Source organism: Medicago truncatula, chromosome 1 (assembly GCF_003473485.1).
Source record: "Medicago truncatula cultivar Jemalong A17 chromosome 1, MtrunA17r5.0-ANR, whole genome shotgun sequence".
Lineage (NCBI taxonomy): Eukaryota > Viridiplantae > Streptophyta > Magnoliopsida > Fabales > Fabaceae > Medicago > Medicago truncatula.
This window is the reverse complement of record NC_053042.1, coordinates 8,511,869-8,528,957: the sequence shown is the minus strand read 5'-3', so window position 1 is coordinate 8,528,957 and position 17,089 is coordinate 8,511,869. Positions and strand designations below refer to the sequence as shown.

At 32.6% G+C, this 17,089-nt stretch overlaps 3 protein-coding genes across 8 annotated transcripts; 2 read left to right on the top strand and 1 right to left on the bottom strand.

Moving 5' to 3' along the window:
* Positions 1–884: 884 nt before the first annotated feature.
* On the bottom strand, positions 885–6,209 carry LOC11412615 (probable alpha-amylase 2). The gene is made up of 12 exons (XM_003589523.4): positions 5,999–6,209; positions 5,827–5,881; positions 5,546–5,613; positions 5,110–5,236; positions 4,797–5,023; positions 4,559–4,704; positions 4,335–4,447; positions 4,116–4,204; positions 3,815–3,937; positions 3,397–3,432; positions 1,599–1,697; positions 885–1,491 (listed from the first exon to the last, which is right to left on the bottom strand). Exons 1-12 carry the CDS (start codon positions 6,020–6,022, stop codon positions 1,300–1,302), a joined length of 1,299 nt encoding a protein of 432 aa, XP_003589571.2. The 5' UTR covers positions 6,023–6,209; the 3' UTR covers positions 885–1,299.
* Positions 6,210–8,545: 2,336 nt separating this feature from the next.
* LOC11415326 (serine/threonine-protein kinase STY46) lies at positions 8,546–13,794 on the top strand. 6 transcript variants are annotated; one of them, XM_039833444.1, is made up of 17 exons: positions 8,660–8,957; positions 9,031–9,161; positions 9,258–9,352; positions 9,644–9,698; positions 9,820–9,930; positions 10,174–10,224; positions 10,306–10,341; positions 10,651–10,716; positions 11,137–11,300; positions 11,379–11,486; positions 11,712–11,782; positions 11,894–12,069; positions 12,415–12,510; positions 12,634–12,714; positions 12,848–12,901; positions 13,217–13,351; positions 13,447–13,794. In XM_039833444.1, the coding sequence occupies exons 4-17, from the start codon at positions 9,648–9,650 to the stop codon at positions 13,510–13,512; spliced, it is 1,266 nt and encodes a 421-aa protein (XP_039689378.1). In that variant the 5' UTR covers positions 8,660–8,957; positions 9,031–9,161; positions 9,258–9,352; positions 9,644–9,647; the 3' UTR covers positions 13,513–13,794. The 6 variants fall into 6 exon arrangements, 5 of the variants coding, with proteins under 5 accessions (XP_024631217.1, XP_024631218.1, XP_024631216.1 ...); XR_005645845.1 differs by lacking the exon at positions 9,258–9,352 and having other exon boundaries at positions 8,546–8,957; positions 13,068–13,351; positions 13,447–13,461; XM_024775449.2 differs by lacking the exon at positions 9,258–9,352 and having other exon boundaries at positions 8,600–8,957; positions 11,140–11,300.
* Positions 13,795–14,512: 718 nt separating this feature from the next.
* On the top strand, positions 14,513–15,769 carry LOC11411589 (glutathione S-transferase). Its single transcript, XM_003589518.4, has 3 exons — positions 14,513–14,748; positions 14,845–14,893; positions 14,982–15,769. Exons 1-3 carry the CDS (start codon positions 14,596–14,598, stop codon positions 15,446–15,448), a joined length of 669 nt encoding a protein of 222 aa, XP_003589566.1. The 5' UTR covers positions 14,513–14,595; the 3' UTR covers positions 15,449–15,769.
* The last annotated feature ends 1,320 nt before the right edge of the window (positions 15,770–17,089 follow it).

Below are 17,089 nucleotides of genomic sequence, written 5' to 3'. Positions count from 1 at the left end.
TTAATATACACAAGTGGAATCCCTCTCAACCTCTTCATCTCTATGGCACATTCTTTCTAACAGTATCACTCTTTGTTAATTTATCTTGAACCTTATTTTTTATTGAACATGAGACTTCAATTTTCTTCAATATATTCTCTCATATACGACATAGTTAAATTAAAATCTTTAGTTAAAACTAAATTACATTTGTACACCTTAACTTAATTTTATGGCAACTTCTATGGTACATCCAACCATTTGAGTGTATTGGTACACCAAATCCTTAAATTAATAGTTAAATGAGTTATTTTTTGTAGGAAAAAATTATTTCTATCACCTATAATTATAATAACTACATCTTATTTACCAAAAATGTCAACGCAATAAAATTTGATTTTTCTGAATACTTATTACTCATAATAGATAATTTTGATTATTTTTTACGGTAAAATGTAAACAAAATTAGTATGATTTTTATAAAAAATGAAATGATGTTTTTTCTTATAAAATAATATTTTCTAAAATATATATGTCAACAAACACCAATTTTCTTCATAAAAAATGATAGTTAATTTATAAAAATTGTAAGTGAGAGTACCGGTACACCGTAATTTGCGGGTGTACCATAGAAGTTCCTTAATTTTATACTATAATAATTTAGTTGGTCATCGTGAGTTTAGCTTAATTGATAGAAACAATGTATAAATCTTTTAATTTATTTGCATATGAATTTTCAAAATTCTAATCTAAGATTCATAGGTAATCATAGATGAAAGACCATAAATTTGAAGATTGATAGTCCATAAAAAAAGAAAACAATGAATTTGAAGTTTGAAAATCTATATGCAAATGAATCAAAATGACAAATATAATAAAAAAGAAAAAGGACCAAATCGTTATTCATCCACGATGGTAATTTTGCCTCTAGATATTTATTATCAAATGCCTTAAGATACTTACCGCTCTCTTCATTCACAATTTTTCGTTTAGAACGAAGCGGTTTAAGAGGAAGGTAAGCATTAGAAGTTTCAAGAGAGGAGTTTCTCTCCTCGCTCCAAGTTTTTCTAGGATATGTTTTAATATAAATAGGTTAGTCTCCTAGCCACCACATAGTTGCAGTTTATTGTTACATATTACAGAAACAAGCAGCTATTATTTCCACAAAGCCTACTAGCTGCCAAAAACAAAAAGAGCTACATTTTCATCATGTATTAGAGTTAGAATTATAATTAAAAGCATACTATTAAGAAGCACATAATTCCTCATCATTTCAGTACACAACCAACCATGGAGAGGAAGGGTCAAGCTACATGAACACTACTTGTGCCATACAGCATAGTTATAGCCACATGTTGAGAGTGTCCATTCCCTCCCAGATGGGCTCCATGAACCATCTCCAATCTTCATGCACACTTTCTCCCCAATGATTGCAGAGTAAACGTTGTGCTTGGCCTCCAGAATCCTAATAGGTGATCTGCTATGAATATCTTGACGCTTGCGAGTGTCAATCTGCAGTTAAATGCAGATTGGTATACTAGGTTCTTTTTGTCAAAAGAAAATGCGGCATAATACTAGTATGTTTTTTTATGAACAAATGACACCAGTATTTTACGTACCAACTTCACAATCTGCTCATGAAATGAGTTATTCCAATCATAAAAGTGGTCATAGAAAATTGTTGGTGTCCCAGGATGAGTCAATATGTATGCATACCCCTGCAGTAATCAAAAGTAGATGCAGATCAACATTTTATAATCATAATTATACTCTGTTTGATTAAGAGTGTAATTAGTTAGCAGGATGGGGGCTAAAAGTCAACACTATTGTCAATTTTTTGCAAGTATCCCAAATCGAAAGTCACGATAACTAAAACAAACATGGACATGAGGCAGTGTAGTTAATTGAATAGGTAACAGACAAAGGAAAGAGAGAATTGCTGTTGACACATTCTATAAGGCTGAGGCACATGAGTAATATACGTTTTTGTCCCCTCGGTAGTTAACAACCGAGGAATTTGAAATCGGCTGCAGTTAACTGCCAAGGAAAATCTCGGTAGTTAACTGCCGAGAAATATGTTTCATCAGATGAAACAGCCACCTGCTTCCCCTACACACTATTTTCATCATCAACTTCAATACTACCATCCAATCCCCAAATCCAATATTTTTTTTCATCAAATCTTGATCCAAAATCATTCAAGCATCAAGCATAAGAGGTATCAACACACTTTTGAGGTAAAAAAAGAGGTATTGAGCATTTTAATCCGTTCATTTTTTGGTTTTGTTATGGGTATCTACGTCTGTTACGTAGAATTCTGTCATAGGAAACCTCGGCAGTTAATTGCCGAGGAAAATTTCGGTATTGTAATGTTACGTAGAACACTTTTGCAATACTTATTTATTCGTTATTAATGTTTACGCATTTGATTTATTCGTTATTACATTTCATTTAATTTTGTTCTAATCTATGATTCTTTTCTTAAAGCTTTTGTCAAGTGAAACATGTCCGGGGTTGCAAAAATTGAAGGCCGTGTTAGGTACTCCGCTTTTAAAAAGACAATTAAGCTTATGATAACGCCGACAGACTCTCTTGATGATTTGAAGGCACAACTTAACACTTATTTTGAGCATCTTGGTGAAAACCAATATACACGTCACTTGTTTGGTCAAATGCCATACATAGACCTAGGAGAAGATAGAGATGAATACGCATGGAAAACGACAAGCTATATGTCTTGGCTTATTCGCGACGATAGCGACGTCGGATTTATGTTTCAAAATATGGTAGAAGATAATATATTATACATGTATGTTCGTTCTATATGTAATTGCGTTGAATGTAAGTAGGGATTTAATTTAATCATGTGTAATGAGTTGTTTAATTATGGACACTTTTTAACGTTTTGATGAATTTCAAACGTTTGTGTAATTTGAACCAAATGTCGGTTTGATTTAATTATGGACAATTGTAAAAGATATTGTATTTTTCTTGTTTATGACCAAGTTTCAATGTTGTATGATTTATATTGCCTTTGGAAATGCTATGGTTTAATTACAGGTAAAAACTGGTCGAAAAATGGCTTAGAAATGCTTTAGAATTATGCAGAACCCACTGTCTGCATAATTGTTTTCCTCGGCAGTTAACTGCAGTCGGTTTCAAATTCCACGGCAGTTAACTTCTGAGGGGATAAAAACGTATTTTACTCGTGTGACACAACCTTAAGCAATGTGTCAACATCAATTCTCAAGGAAAGACAACGTATAAGCGACAAAATTATTAAATTTTAAGATTTTGACTGACAAGCAATAAAATTTTTTATGCACATACAAATTCTTGGTATCATATGTAACTACTTCTCTCTGGACTGGAAAGCATTATTATTTAAAAAAACACTAACGGCCAAAAAATATGTACCTCCATAACATGATCAGAGGGGAAGGGCCAGTGAGCCTGCACAGAGAGTGAATCAAGAGCATGAGTTTAGGATTTTAATCGGAAAATGCAATGTGTTATTGCCAAAAAAATTATAAAAAAAGAAGGTATAAGTAAAATGATGTAGAAGAAAATGTCATATTCGCAGTGGTTAAAAGGCACCTTATTAATCAGTAACCTTTAAACCTAAATATCCCTTCTATTCCTTAATATTTCAATTCACATAGCAAAATTTATTTCCAAATGCAAAATTAATTTTACATAAATCAATTATACCATAACCAGGCTTGTAGTTTCCATACGAAATAAGAAAAATGCATATAAAGTTGCGCTGACCATACACACCCCCACTTGAGCATGTATTTCAGTGTGTTATTTTGAGAAATAGTGAACTAAAAACCTGAGTTGAGCCAGTATCATGATTATCTACAAATGTGACTGATCTTGAAGGCCACCATCCAATCACACCAGGTGGCTTCCCTTGAGCATCACGCAGACGCCAAAATTCTCTCTTGACAGCTTCCTACAAATAATGGTAACATGAAAAAATGAATTCAATACCTGATATACATGAAACTGCATGCGTATCAAAGTTTGTACAAAGAAATTAACTTATTGACTAGCAAAAAAGGGTAAGATCTAACTGCAATGCTTAGTTTTCAAACCTTCATTTAACATACTTAGGACAAAATGTTGGGTACCTGGAGAATTCCCTTCGTTGTGAAGTCAAATGCAGTTGAAAGCTGTCCAGTGCCATCAATCCAATTGATTATTCGTTGTCTATGGTTATCTGCAAAGAGTAAAAAATAAGAGAGCTGAGTGTAAAATGAAAAAGAAATATTGAAAGGCCAATGTATTCATATACTTAGTAACCAAAAAGTATTCATTTATTTGATGAATTAGAATTTTAAGCAGTATACCTTGGTTATAGTCCAAAGTAGAACCGTTGTAGTTGCATGTATCCCAATACTCCCCAACAGATAACATTGGCTTTGGTCCTTCAATATATTCTTTCACATATTTTGGTGAATATCTACAAATGACAGAATTGAGGTATAAAACTATATATAACTCCTGAATATATAAAGCAAGAAGCCAAAGGAAAACCCTCAATATTCTAAAGGTGTAGTGTAGCACATCTTACCCTTTTGCATAATCAAAACGAAAATCCTGAAAGCCTACATTATGGCGAAGCCACTGAAGCCATCCTATGATATCCTTTCTCACAAAATCTTGAGTATGGTCGATATTGGGAAACCCGTGGAAAATGGCCCCAGTGTTTCGATTACCCTGAAATAAACAACACAAAGATACAACAGGAGGAACATGGGATTCAAATTCGAATAAAATGAAAATATATTTGGATGTATCATATATGTTACCAGTCCACCAGTAGATGATGTTACAGCACGTTCATCCCACGGTAATGGAATTCCATCAAAACGATTATACATCCCTCCATGTCCTTGGGTGGTACCAACACGATGATTGATAACTATATCAGCCATTGCTCTGACTTTCTGTTGCTTCAACTTTTGAAGTAAAGCTTTTAATTGATGCTCAGAACCATATTTACTATTAAGAGAGTAAAGGTTCTGAGGAGTGTAACCTGCAAAACAGAGGAAAGACAATAAATTATTGCACTTCAAGACCCTAGAATCGTATGCCTAATACTTCAAAGGCAGTTGATTTAACCTTCAGGCGAGAAGGAATGAGTTGGCGGTGGCAACCATGCTGAAGTGATTCCAGCTTTAGCTATGTCCGGAACTTTGCTTTCTAAATTTGCCCACCAATCGTATTTGTGAGACTCCCAGTTAAATGCCTACAAAGCAATTTTCTTCAATTGTGAGATTTATTGTATGCGAAGTTCACGTCAGACTTAGATTAAAAGACAAAATATGTGACATGATAAGCATGTAAACAAGTAATCCATCCTATTAGTTTTACGATCATCATATAATAGTATCAAAACAGACAGAAAAATGTTTCAAGAAAAGTGAAATAGACAGATGAGGCAGTAATAGCAACATCAACAATATTATGTATGATTACTATGGAACAACCTTGTCTTGAACATTCTTCTTCTTCTTCTATTATCATATTAAGGAGGTATGACAACATGAGACTTTACCTGAAAAAGTATTTCCTTTCCATCTCGCAAAACTGCATCTGGCCCTTGGTGTGAAGAAAGATTGATGACTTAAAAATAAAATAAAAAGGATTGATGAGAAGATGAGCTCAATAGTATATAGAGTAATTGAAATATGATCTAACCAATAACATTTAAGCTTGATGCTAGTCAAAGATACTTGAAAAAAGAATTGGCTAAAGGAAATTAAGCAAGTCCCCTAAGTTAGTAGAACAAGGAATTCAATATTCAAGATTGTATAAAATCAATTTTCACGCACTCACCTGAGACCTCGTTATTGTGTGTGTGAGTTTCAGGTGGTTTTTGTCCCTTGGTCGTCTGCATAGAAAATAAATAAAATTAGTTAGTGAGGTTGGTTATAGGGAAAGCACACGGAGATCATTCGGTCAACCACAATCGAAAAATTATAAAGTATTTGTTTTGTTGCATACATACAGTTACACTGGTGGAGTTACCCATGTTGATCAGCTCCAACGCAATGATCGAATTGAGTTGTTTAGAGTGTCACATGGAATGGTATGGTATTAAGAGGTTATTTGTGAGAAATAAAAATAATAAATATCTGGAATTGGAATTGGAATAACAGAAAGATAAGAAGAAGGGAATAGGCATTTGATTCATATTCTCTTCTTCTTCTTCTGTTAGCTTAGAATTGCAAAGCTTCAATAGTAAGCGCCCGATAGTTACTTCTCATTTTTGTCTCTTTTCAAATCGTGTCTATTTTCAAATTACACCTGGCTACCAATTCTCTAGAACACTCTTTAATATTTTTTTTTAAATTTCACTCAATTAAATTAGATCAACAAGTAACATAAAAAAGAGTCATGCATGCTTCAAAATAACCACTCCCACAATAAGGGAAAGATTTGTAAAAAACATTTTTCACTGTCTTTCCTTTAAATTTAAGAAAAATACTAACAAGTACTTTAAATATTGTTTAAGAATCCAAAAATACAACTCTTGTATAAAAAAATGATGTAATTATGACTTTGACTTGTGTTTGATTTATAATAAAGACTATGTATATCCCAAATATTTGTAAATATTTGGATGGTTGATAATTCTATCTTAGTGGGATAGATTTGTTTGTTTTGATATTTGGTCTTTCTCTTATATAGTGATCGATATGTTGATGAACTTGGCTGCTTTTCCTTGTTTAGCAGTTCAGGTTTCTTTTGATTACAAGCAACGCTTAAGCTAGATGCTAGTAGTATCTTTGCATTTTAGGAGTAGTTTTGGCTCGTTTTCTCTTGTGTTTTCTCTCTTTGTATAGGGTTCAGGCTCTGCCTTTTATTGTTTTCTTGAGCCTTTATCAAAAAAAAAAAAAGGACCTAAGTTCATGTATATTTTTTCCCTGTGGAAGAAAGGCACGATGATACAGCATTAGTTAATTTGTTTTGCTTTGTTATACATATGCAATCATGTAATTATAATGGATTTCGTTAAAAAAATAAAAATAATAAAGATTATATATATCGTTAATTGAATGAACCTAAAATGTAGATTTTTGTTTATAATAAAGATCGAATGAATGTATTTATTATTCTCATATAAAGTGGTGAGATTCACATAAATTTCACAAAATAAGAGAATGAGTGTTGAAAAATGAATTGTTGCTAGAACTTCTCTATTTTATTCATTATAAGTTTACGAAAAGTACTAGTTAAGAACACCAATATGAAAAGATTTGTATTGAGAATATTATAAAAAAGTTAAGTAAAACAAAGTAAAGTATTTAAGTTTTTGCATTTTTATTGTTGTTTTTAATAAACAAAAATATTTTTAACTTTTTAACTAATGTCCTTGAGGCACTAGTTAACATATGAGTTTAATAATAATAATAAGAGAAATGATATTTGTATAATTTTTTATAACAACTTTCTCTTTCATATTCACATTATATTTTTATTTTCTCTCTTTATTGTTTTAGTTTTCGTGTGAGTATATACTTTTCTTTATAAAAATATGGTTGTCCATTGGTTGTCAAACAAATGAATGAAATAACACAACTTTTATACTAATATATACTATATATAAAGAGAATAAGGGATTTTTTGGTGATTTTGGGCCACATTTTTTTTTATTCCAATTATACCCTTAAACAAATTTTCTTATAATAATGTTATGAGTCATGTCAACGAATACCTCGGGTCACTCTTTAAGGATTATAAGAGAAGAAACTATTTCATAAAAAAAAAACAAATAATTTGATTTTCAATGCATTTACTACATGCATTTTCATAAAAAATTACCATTTAAAGGTCTTAAAAATTGCTCCGGAGACACTTGTTAACATTTCCTAATGTTATATTGTCATGTTATTAAAAAAGATAAGAATTTTTGTAGTATTTGTTATATTATTGTTGTGATTGAAAAGGTAAATAAAGTTTGTTGAGTTTGTTACATTTGAAAGTCATAAATATCTATATTTTTAATTTTAATCTATACCAAAATTTTTTATATAAAATATTGTTTGTAATTTACACGCAATTTTTTTTATAAAATATAGTTGATAATCTACACACGTTAATGCATAAAAAGAGAGAAAAGACGGATACAAGTCTTTTCCGTCAGGAATAATAATAATAATATTTGTTCACATGAGAATAAACATCACATTCATTTTGTCCATTACTTAGGTTCGGATTTCGAACCATTTGGTTATTTGATCAAAATAAAAAAAAAAAAATTTATAATTATGCATAGATTTATTGTAAAAAAAGAAAAGAATTATGCATAGATTTGCACAGGAAGCGACATAAACAATGGACGCCCACAGGTTGTTTTTCTGTCCTTTGAAAGGTGACAAAGGATTGGTTGTTGATTTGATTCAATAAAAGGATTTAAAACTTGGTTAGTTGATCATTAGCACTTATATTTATTATAATGGTGACAGTGTGATAATCAAGAAATGTAAAGGAAACATACATTGTCTTTGTCTAGTTTATTTATTTTTGAATAATGTCTTTGTCTAGTTAAAATCCACGTAGACTAGGGGTGCACACTGCGCTACCTCATACATTCATTTAAACTCATATAACTAAGTGTTGTTGAATGAAAAGTGTTAAGTTAATTATATAGAGAGATCATGGGAGATAGAGAAAGTTGCAACAGTAGAGCTTTGATCAATTGTGGATGGAGTCGTGGTCGGATTGAGAGTCTCAAAATTGAAGTATACAATGAGATTCTTGGTAGACTCAAGGAATTGAATGTCTCAGAGGCCACACTTCCTTATTTTGAAGATGAGCTTTGGGGGCACTTCAATAGCCTTCCAACTAGGTATGCACTGGAAATGAATGTTGAGAAGGCCAAAGATGTTCTTATGCATAAAAGGTTACAACATATGGCACGAACTATTTCTAGTACACCTGCAATTGAAGTCCGCCTCCTCCAGGTGATTTATGCGAACTTTATGGTGCCGACTACCAATTATCCAAATGATCATGGCATCAATATCTTTCATGCAGGTTCGTTCTACTTCTGGTGTACATTCGAGCAAATCCTTTCATTCCAACTTACAAAAAGAAACCATTACTGATATTCCAAGCAACATGAGGCATGATTATGTGAAAATTGACACATCCTTTTCCTCTATAAAGTAATATTATCTGCTCTTCATTCTTCTTGTAATGTCTTAAATATGGATTTATCAGACTTTACCAACTGTTGCCTTTTCTCTTATCATGCTCCTCAGTATCCAATATCCATCCATCCTTGGCCTTTGATTAATTATTTAACTTGAACTTGATCTTGGTGCAAGCCGGTTACAAGTTCAAGATAGGGATAAAGGTTTGAATTTTTATTACATTTAATTTGATGATCATTATGTTGTATTTCCTATTGTTCCTTAGTTTACATTTTTCCCCCCCTGATAATTTAATATCCCCCTCTTCATCCTTGCCTATGGTATCATGTCGGCTAAGACTCATTAATAGAAAACAAATATATTATCTTCTCATTTTCAATCTCTATTAGTCTATTTTACTTCTTGCTCAAGTAATCTTTTTGAAAAACAAAAATGATTGTTTAACACTTTTATTTCTGTTTATATATCACACTCTGCTAATTATAAAATCGCAGACCAATGCATGAAATCACAATTTCAACCAGCGATAAGCCAAAACTATTCAGTCAGGTATCAAATCTTATTATTTTCTGTACAAACATTTCTCTGTAATATTTTTCCTACATATTATGGTAATGTTCGTAATAATTACAAGGCATCACAGTAATTTATAATGGTACTGAGATTACAGTTGACTACCTTACTCTCTGAGATTGGGCTGAACATTCAAGAAGCACATGCCTTTTCCACATTGGATGGATATTCATTGGATGTTTTTGTTGTTGATGGTTGGGCAGGCCAGGTAGTTTTCTTTTCATACTTAGTCTTAAAACAATAGCTTATTCAATTGAAAATTCTCTTCACATTTATATAGCCACCTTATAACTTGTTTTGAAACCAATTGTGCACAGTCTGACAACCTAATTGTATCACTATTAGACTTCGACAGAATGTACTATACAAATTCTTTTTCGCTCTACTTTTTTTTTTTTGAATTACTTCGTAATAAGTTACTTGATTAATCTTCACGCATGCATTTTTATAGGATATTGAGAGCCTCAAGCATGAAGTGACAAAGAAAATGCAGAAACTCGAGGTATGCCACATTTGTGTGTCCCTTGTTACACCTCTGCTCACTGAATATATTATAAGATATAATATTTTTACTTCTTATCAGGAAGATCAATGGTTACCCCTGCACCTTTTCCCCAAGGTATACATCGTTATATTGCGTCTATAATCTCACCTATAGCTCATGCATGGTAGATAGTTTAATGCTCTTGTTAATAAATTTATCAATTTTGAAGATATATTGGAATAATAAGTTAATTAACTTGACTTACTGAGGTAAAAAAGGGATTTATTATAGCAACAACTAAAGAACTTTTCTCAAATCAATTGCACATATGTTTGGTAAGGTAACCTAGTAGTTGTAGACCTCAATATGATGTACTAGAGTACTTACTTTGGTATCTAATTTCTTTGCTTGAACATAATTAATGTTCATATGTGAATTTTACAGGAGACTGGAACACTTAAACATATTCCAACAAAGAATATTCCAACAAAGAAAATTAAGAAACTCGAGGTAGTTACACCTTTAGCTCATTGAATTTGCTTTCAGATTTAATTTTTTTACTCATCATAAAAGATATTGATGTTTCTCTCCCCAATTACTACATGCTTTGTTTAGGGTAGATGTCAGTTGTCACCCTTGTTAGTAACATAAAATGATCAAATTTAAATGTATTAGTATATAAGAAGATTAGTACCGTTTGGTATCAATTTTTTGTTTGCTTTTGCTTTTAATTTTAATTATAAAATATGTCACTTTGATTTCATTACTTTTCAAATAGTTATTTTAAGATTATGTACCAATACACATCTACAAAAAGTTCACAATGTTGAAGAACAATACAATCTTTCTGTAAATAATATGAAATTATAATTAAGTTTCATTACTATCGAAGCTTACCCTCATCTTTCTGTGTTTTTTATTGGAACCAAGAAGCAGCCATGGTGCAGTCTTCCTAAGGAGAGACCAGAGAAAATTGGAATGAACTATATCTTTAACCATGTAAACAAACCCATCAGTAGAAATGATGTATGGGAAATTGAAGCAAGTTGTTTAAAATATGAGAAGAAAATTGCCTCTGGATCAGTCAGTGATTTGTGAGTATTAAGTAACATGTAATCTATTTGGTATTGTTTTGAATCAATACATGTTGATTTATTGCTTGATTGACACAGGTATAAAGGCACTTACATTAATCAAGATGTGGCTATCAAAGTATTTAAGAATGGTAGTCTAAATGAAAATATGCACAGGGAGTTTTCTCAGGAAACCTTTATCCTAAGGTTTGTTCTATAAAGTCTTCATGCAACATACTAGGTCTATTATATAAAAACAGAAATGCTTTCATCCAAGATTAGATACATATGAGATGAAAGACATGGTAGAAAGGATGCATTACTATTTTTTATTTATGTGTGCAATGGTCACTCTTTACTTATTGTGGCTTTTCCATCAAGAAAGATTCTATTTTCGGTAATTCTTGGATTTTTCTAATTGAACTATTGCAGTAAAATTCAGCACAAGAATGTTATCAAATTTATTGGTGCCTGTACAAAACCAAGTTTTCATCTTGTTACAGGTAAATGTGGTCATTTTGGGTACAGTTAATCTTGGTTTTCATTGTTTGTTTACAGACAAAAAGTATTGGGAACTCTATTGTCATTTTCAATACATATATGTTTTTTCTCAGAATATATGCCTGGTGGAAATATGTACGACTTTCTGCATATACAGAAGGTCGTGCTTACCCTTCCTTCATTGCTCAAAGTAGCAATTGAAGTCTCCCAAGGAGTGGCTTATTTGCATCAAAACAACATTATACATCGAGACCTCAAAACTGCTAATCTTTTGATGGATGAGAAAGGGGTAAGTGACTATTAATTTGTCATTTCTTTTGATTTTACAGGTTCTTGTTCTTGAATAATGCTTTCAAATCATACTATAACAATATAAACCACTCTAAAACTGTAGTTGTGTATATTATTGCATGCTAGCTTATTATACATTAAAGCTCATGTCGACTGGAAGGCAAATCATTAGAAGTGCAAAACAATTTCATATTGATTGAGCCAAAAAATGAAACAAAATTGTCAATAATTGGCCACCTTAATAAAAACCAGGAACTAAAAGCAGCTTGATTTGTGAAGATTTACAGTAAACATCATATGAACTTATGTCAATGTGAACATCGTTCAAAAACTTATCCAACAGGTAGTCAAAGTTGCTGATTTTGGTGTAGCCAGATTGCAAAATCAATCCGGTATCATGACTGCGGAAACTGGAACGTACCGGTGGATGGCTCCAGAGGTATGTGTATATCGATATATTTGTATATAACATTGATCGCTATTGGCTACTTAACTTTAAGAACATCCCAGTTTGCCATATATTGAACTTATTATAACTTGTGATTCCCTTAAACTTTAAAAGGTTATTGAGCATAAGCCATATAACCAGAAAGCTGATGTTTTCAGCTTTGGGATTATTATTTGGGAGCTGCTCACAAGAAAGGTAATTATCGCTACATCCAATTAAAAATAACTGAAGAAGCTGGTTAATTTCAAAGACTTGATTTATGTTGGTTTCATTTAATTAAGGTTTCTTTGACTTCACTTATGATCTATGTTTCATGATTGAATCCCAGCTTCCCTATGAAGATTTATCCCCGTTACAAGCAGCAGTTGGAGTAGTACATAAGGTATTCGCTTAGAAATTTTATTGCTATGTACATTAATCCTTATACCTATTGCTTCTTTGGACGGGTGGTATTGGTCGAACTTATAATCTATAAGTTGTATTTTAGAATTTTCTGTTACCAAGAAATTGCCAGTGTCAATGAAATGACACTAATGTTTTGAATGAAGGGTATCATATCGTATCACAAAAGAGAATTCAAGGATGACAAACCGCTGTCACTCACTGGATTTGCAAGATAAGAAAATGTTATTAATTCATAATCTCGACAAAAATAATTCAGTGAAAATTAATTAGATTTGAGGCATTTAAAATGCAGGATTTGAGGCCTGAAATTCCAAGGGATACTCATCCAAAGTTAGTCGAGTTACTTCACCGCTGTTGGCACAAAGATCCCTCCTTAAGGCCCGACTTCTCAGAAATTATTAAGTTTCTACATCACATTAACAACATGGTATGGGGAGGAATATAGCTAGATAGACTTCTTGTTACCGTTGCCTTTTTTTAACTTCTAAAATGCTTTGTTTTCGCCCTTATGTACTTGTACAGATTGCAGGGAAGAAAAAGAAGGTGAAGGTTAAAGGCAAAGGGAATGCATGGGCATGCACGATATAGTCATTGGCCAAAGGCCACGGCGTGGTGAAAAGCTTGAAGACACATGTACATATGTGGAAAAACGAACACAATCTGTGTTCAAAATTCCATTGGGATTCAAGCTGTTTTGTATGATATTACCAATAGAATAAGAAAATATCAATTAAAACTCTAACATTGTCACGACTTTAAATTGTATATTGTATATCTGTTGAGAAAAATGAGTGCATTTTTCTGCAAAAGGAGTAATTGTATGCAATGAGGAAATAAATTGGAAAAACTGTGATCTGGTAATTATGGATAGTTATCTTCTACTTTATGCAATGACTCATGAACTAATTAATATTACAAACAAAATAGGACAGGTTTAGCAATAGGAACTTTTGAATGAGTATAAGGCGGCTATATTTTATATTTTTTTTGAATGGAATATTTTGAAGGAATACTTGATCTTCTCATCATGAGAAGGTAAATAAGATTCATAGCCTTCATTTACATTAGGGGAATGATTCAGAAATCCTTATACTTCTAAGAGTGAGGGCAGTAAGTATGTTAAGAATATCTTAGTCAACTGATGTATTGGGTGAAGAAGAGCAGCATGGAGGTGATTCATTGTCCTTTAGGAGATTCTTAGAATTTGGGTTGGGGTGTGCTTGTTGTAAATTTCTTTTTAAGTAGTATAGATTCTCTGAGGATATATGAAAAAATAATTGTTGATGTTTCTGATTCAAAATTGAGGAGTGTTATTTGAACAATCATTTAGTTGATAACTTATGTGACAATCATAATTTACAAAGAAAAAGTTGATATTTGCACAAAAACTAAAACAATAGAGAGATAAAGTAAAAAATGATGTGAGTATAAGAGAGAAAGTTGTCACAAAAGATTCAAATATAATTTCTCTTGTCTATTTTGGGTTAAAGTGAATTGGGAAAAAAAGAGTGGGGATGTAGGAAGTGGGCCCCGTCAATAAAGGGGGATAGGAATCAATAAAGCAAGCCAACTGGTATTACATTCATATTTGTGGTGTAGAACATACCAACAATAATACAAAAGATAAAGCCTTGCTTACTTACCTAACTTCACAAGTGCAGTGCAGAAGAAATGGCGACACCAGTGAAAGTGTACGGACCAGCCTTGTCAACCGCCGTCTCAAGAGTGTTGGCATGTCTCAATGAGAAAGAAATCCAATTCCAACTCATCTCTCTCAACATGTCCAAAGCTGAACACAGAAAACCTGATTTCCTCAAAATCCATGTAATAATAATAATAATAATAATTCATACACTTCACTTCTTCTACCTTGTTGTTAGTCATCATCATAATTTTTGACATTGCTTGTTTAATTTTCAGCCATTTGGTCAAGTACCTGCATATCAAGATCACGACATTTCTCTCTTCGGTAAGTAATTCATTAATTAATTTAATCAGTTGCTTCTTACTTAATTAATAATCAATTAGTATTTTCAATTTAAATTGTATAACATCAGAGTCAAGAGCGATATGTCGGTACGTATGCGAGAAAAATATAGAGAAAGGGAACAAACAACTGTATGGTACAAATCCATTGGCAAAGGCTTCAATAGATCAATGGTTAGAAGCTGAAGGACAAAGCTTCAATCCACCTTCTTCAACTCTGGTGTTTCAGCTTGCATTTGCTCCTCGAATGAAGATCAAACAAGACGAAGGAGCAATTCGACAGAGTAAAGAAAAGCTCAAGAAAGTGCTTGATGTGTACGATAAGAGGCTTGGGGAAACTCGCTACTTGGCTGGTGATGAATTCACACTTGCCGACCTTTCACATCTTCCCAATATTCACTACTTGGTGGCTGCTGCTGATGCCGACACCGCTGATTTGTTTACTTCTTCGTCAAGAAACAATGTGTCAAGGTGGTGGACGGAAATATCCACACGTGAGTCGTGGAAAAAGGTCATCGATTTGTACCCAAAACCTTGATTCATTAATCACATTCACACATTTGGAACATTGGTAGCTCTTTGATATTCTAGACCAAACAGTCCAACCATGTCCCTAATGCTTGAATGCGAGATTTTTTCAGACCGGAGCAAGTCCCATTTCCTTTTACCCCCGCACTCATAGACGTTAGATCAGCAGATTAATAACGACCAGTACTATGCTTTCTATGCATTTTATAATATTTTTCAATTTCTATCGTGATTGTTGACATGGCTCCTTTTCTTTATTTGTATGATGAACATTTTGATTCGAGTGATTTAGGATGCTAAATTGTTAAGCTTTGATTCTAAATTTTGATTATCTTGAAAAATGTCACCTCCAGTGATCTAGGAAGCTAAATTATGGCACACTAGCTATTCCTTTGGCATAAAAACTAATATAATCTAATCTAAAGTGGATTTCTAGGGGTACGAACATAAGAGACTAAAGTATCTAATTTTTGTAAATTACAGGGATCTTCACCTCTATTCTCTATTGTTCTAATCTTGTCCCTAACTCTTTCCCTTTGTAAATTACAGGGATCTTCACCTCTATTCTCTATTGTTCTAATCTTTGTCCCTAACTCTTTCCCTTTGTAATCCCTCAACTGTTTTCTTCCCCGTCTCCCTTTGATCTTGTTTCTATTGTGGATTTGGAATACTCTGTCTCCCAAAAGCGACATCACCCCTGCCCATGCTTTATTCAAACTTGGGACCATAGCATACACTAGTGGAGTTCCAGGGTTTTCATTCAAGATTATGATAGCAACAAGTATAAATTAGTAACAAATCACTTAACTTGGATAATAATAATTAGAAGGCCTTTGTGTGTGCTTTGGTAGGCTTAGAGCGCCAAATATTATAGGGAGGTTCAGTCTGTGCTGCACTCTGAAGTCAGCTTGTGAATCAAGCAATCCACATCAAACAACCAAAGTTGAATATATAGTAATTTCTTTTTGTTTTTTTTTTTGTTTTTTGTTTTTTCCACACATCAAAGACCTTCCAACATCTTAATGCCCCTATTTAGGTCACAAGCTTGCATTACCAAGCTCGGCGATTCTTCTAATTTGTCAATCTATTATAAATATTATAATCTTACATAAAATTAACGATGTGGGACTTCTTTAAATTGCTAATTTTTTTAAGTGCACTATTTGCTACTATTATTATTATTAGATAAGTGGATTCAAGGATAATTTACCTCTCTACTATATATGTCAGTTGCAAGAAGCAAAGATAATTCATTGTTTCCGATCCTCGTTGAAGACTTGAGGGTAAAAACAAAGACATTTAGCAAGAAATAGAGGAATTGTTGAATCCACAGATCCCCCTCTCCAAGTGCTGAAAGAAACGCCAATGGGCAGAGAGATAAAAAGAGATTGGTTTGTGTAATAAGAGAAGAATGAATGAATAATATTTAGATATGAAAGTAATGTTTATGTTTATGAGAGTATTATTAGAGATGATAGAATTGAGTTTGGGACGTGTCAAGTACAGATAGAAGGTTATGGAAGTAGATCTTTGGATTTGTATGGCAGTGGAATTTGGTCGGTTAGACCATCTACAATGCATGCCTTCAATTTTAAGGTAATAAACGGATCTTAGGTGTATACATTATAATTTACTTGTATACATTATAATT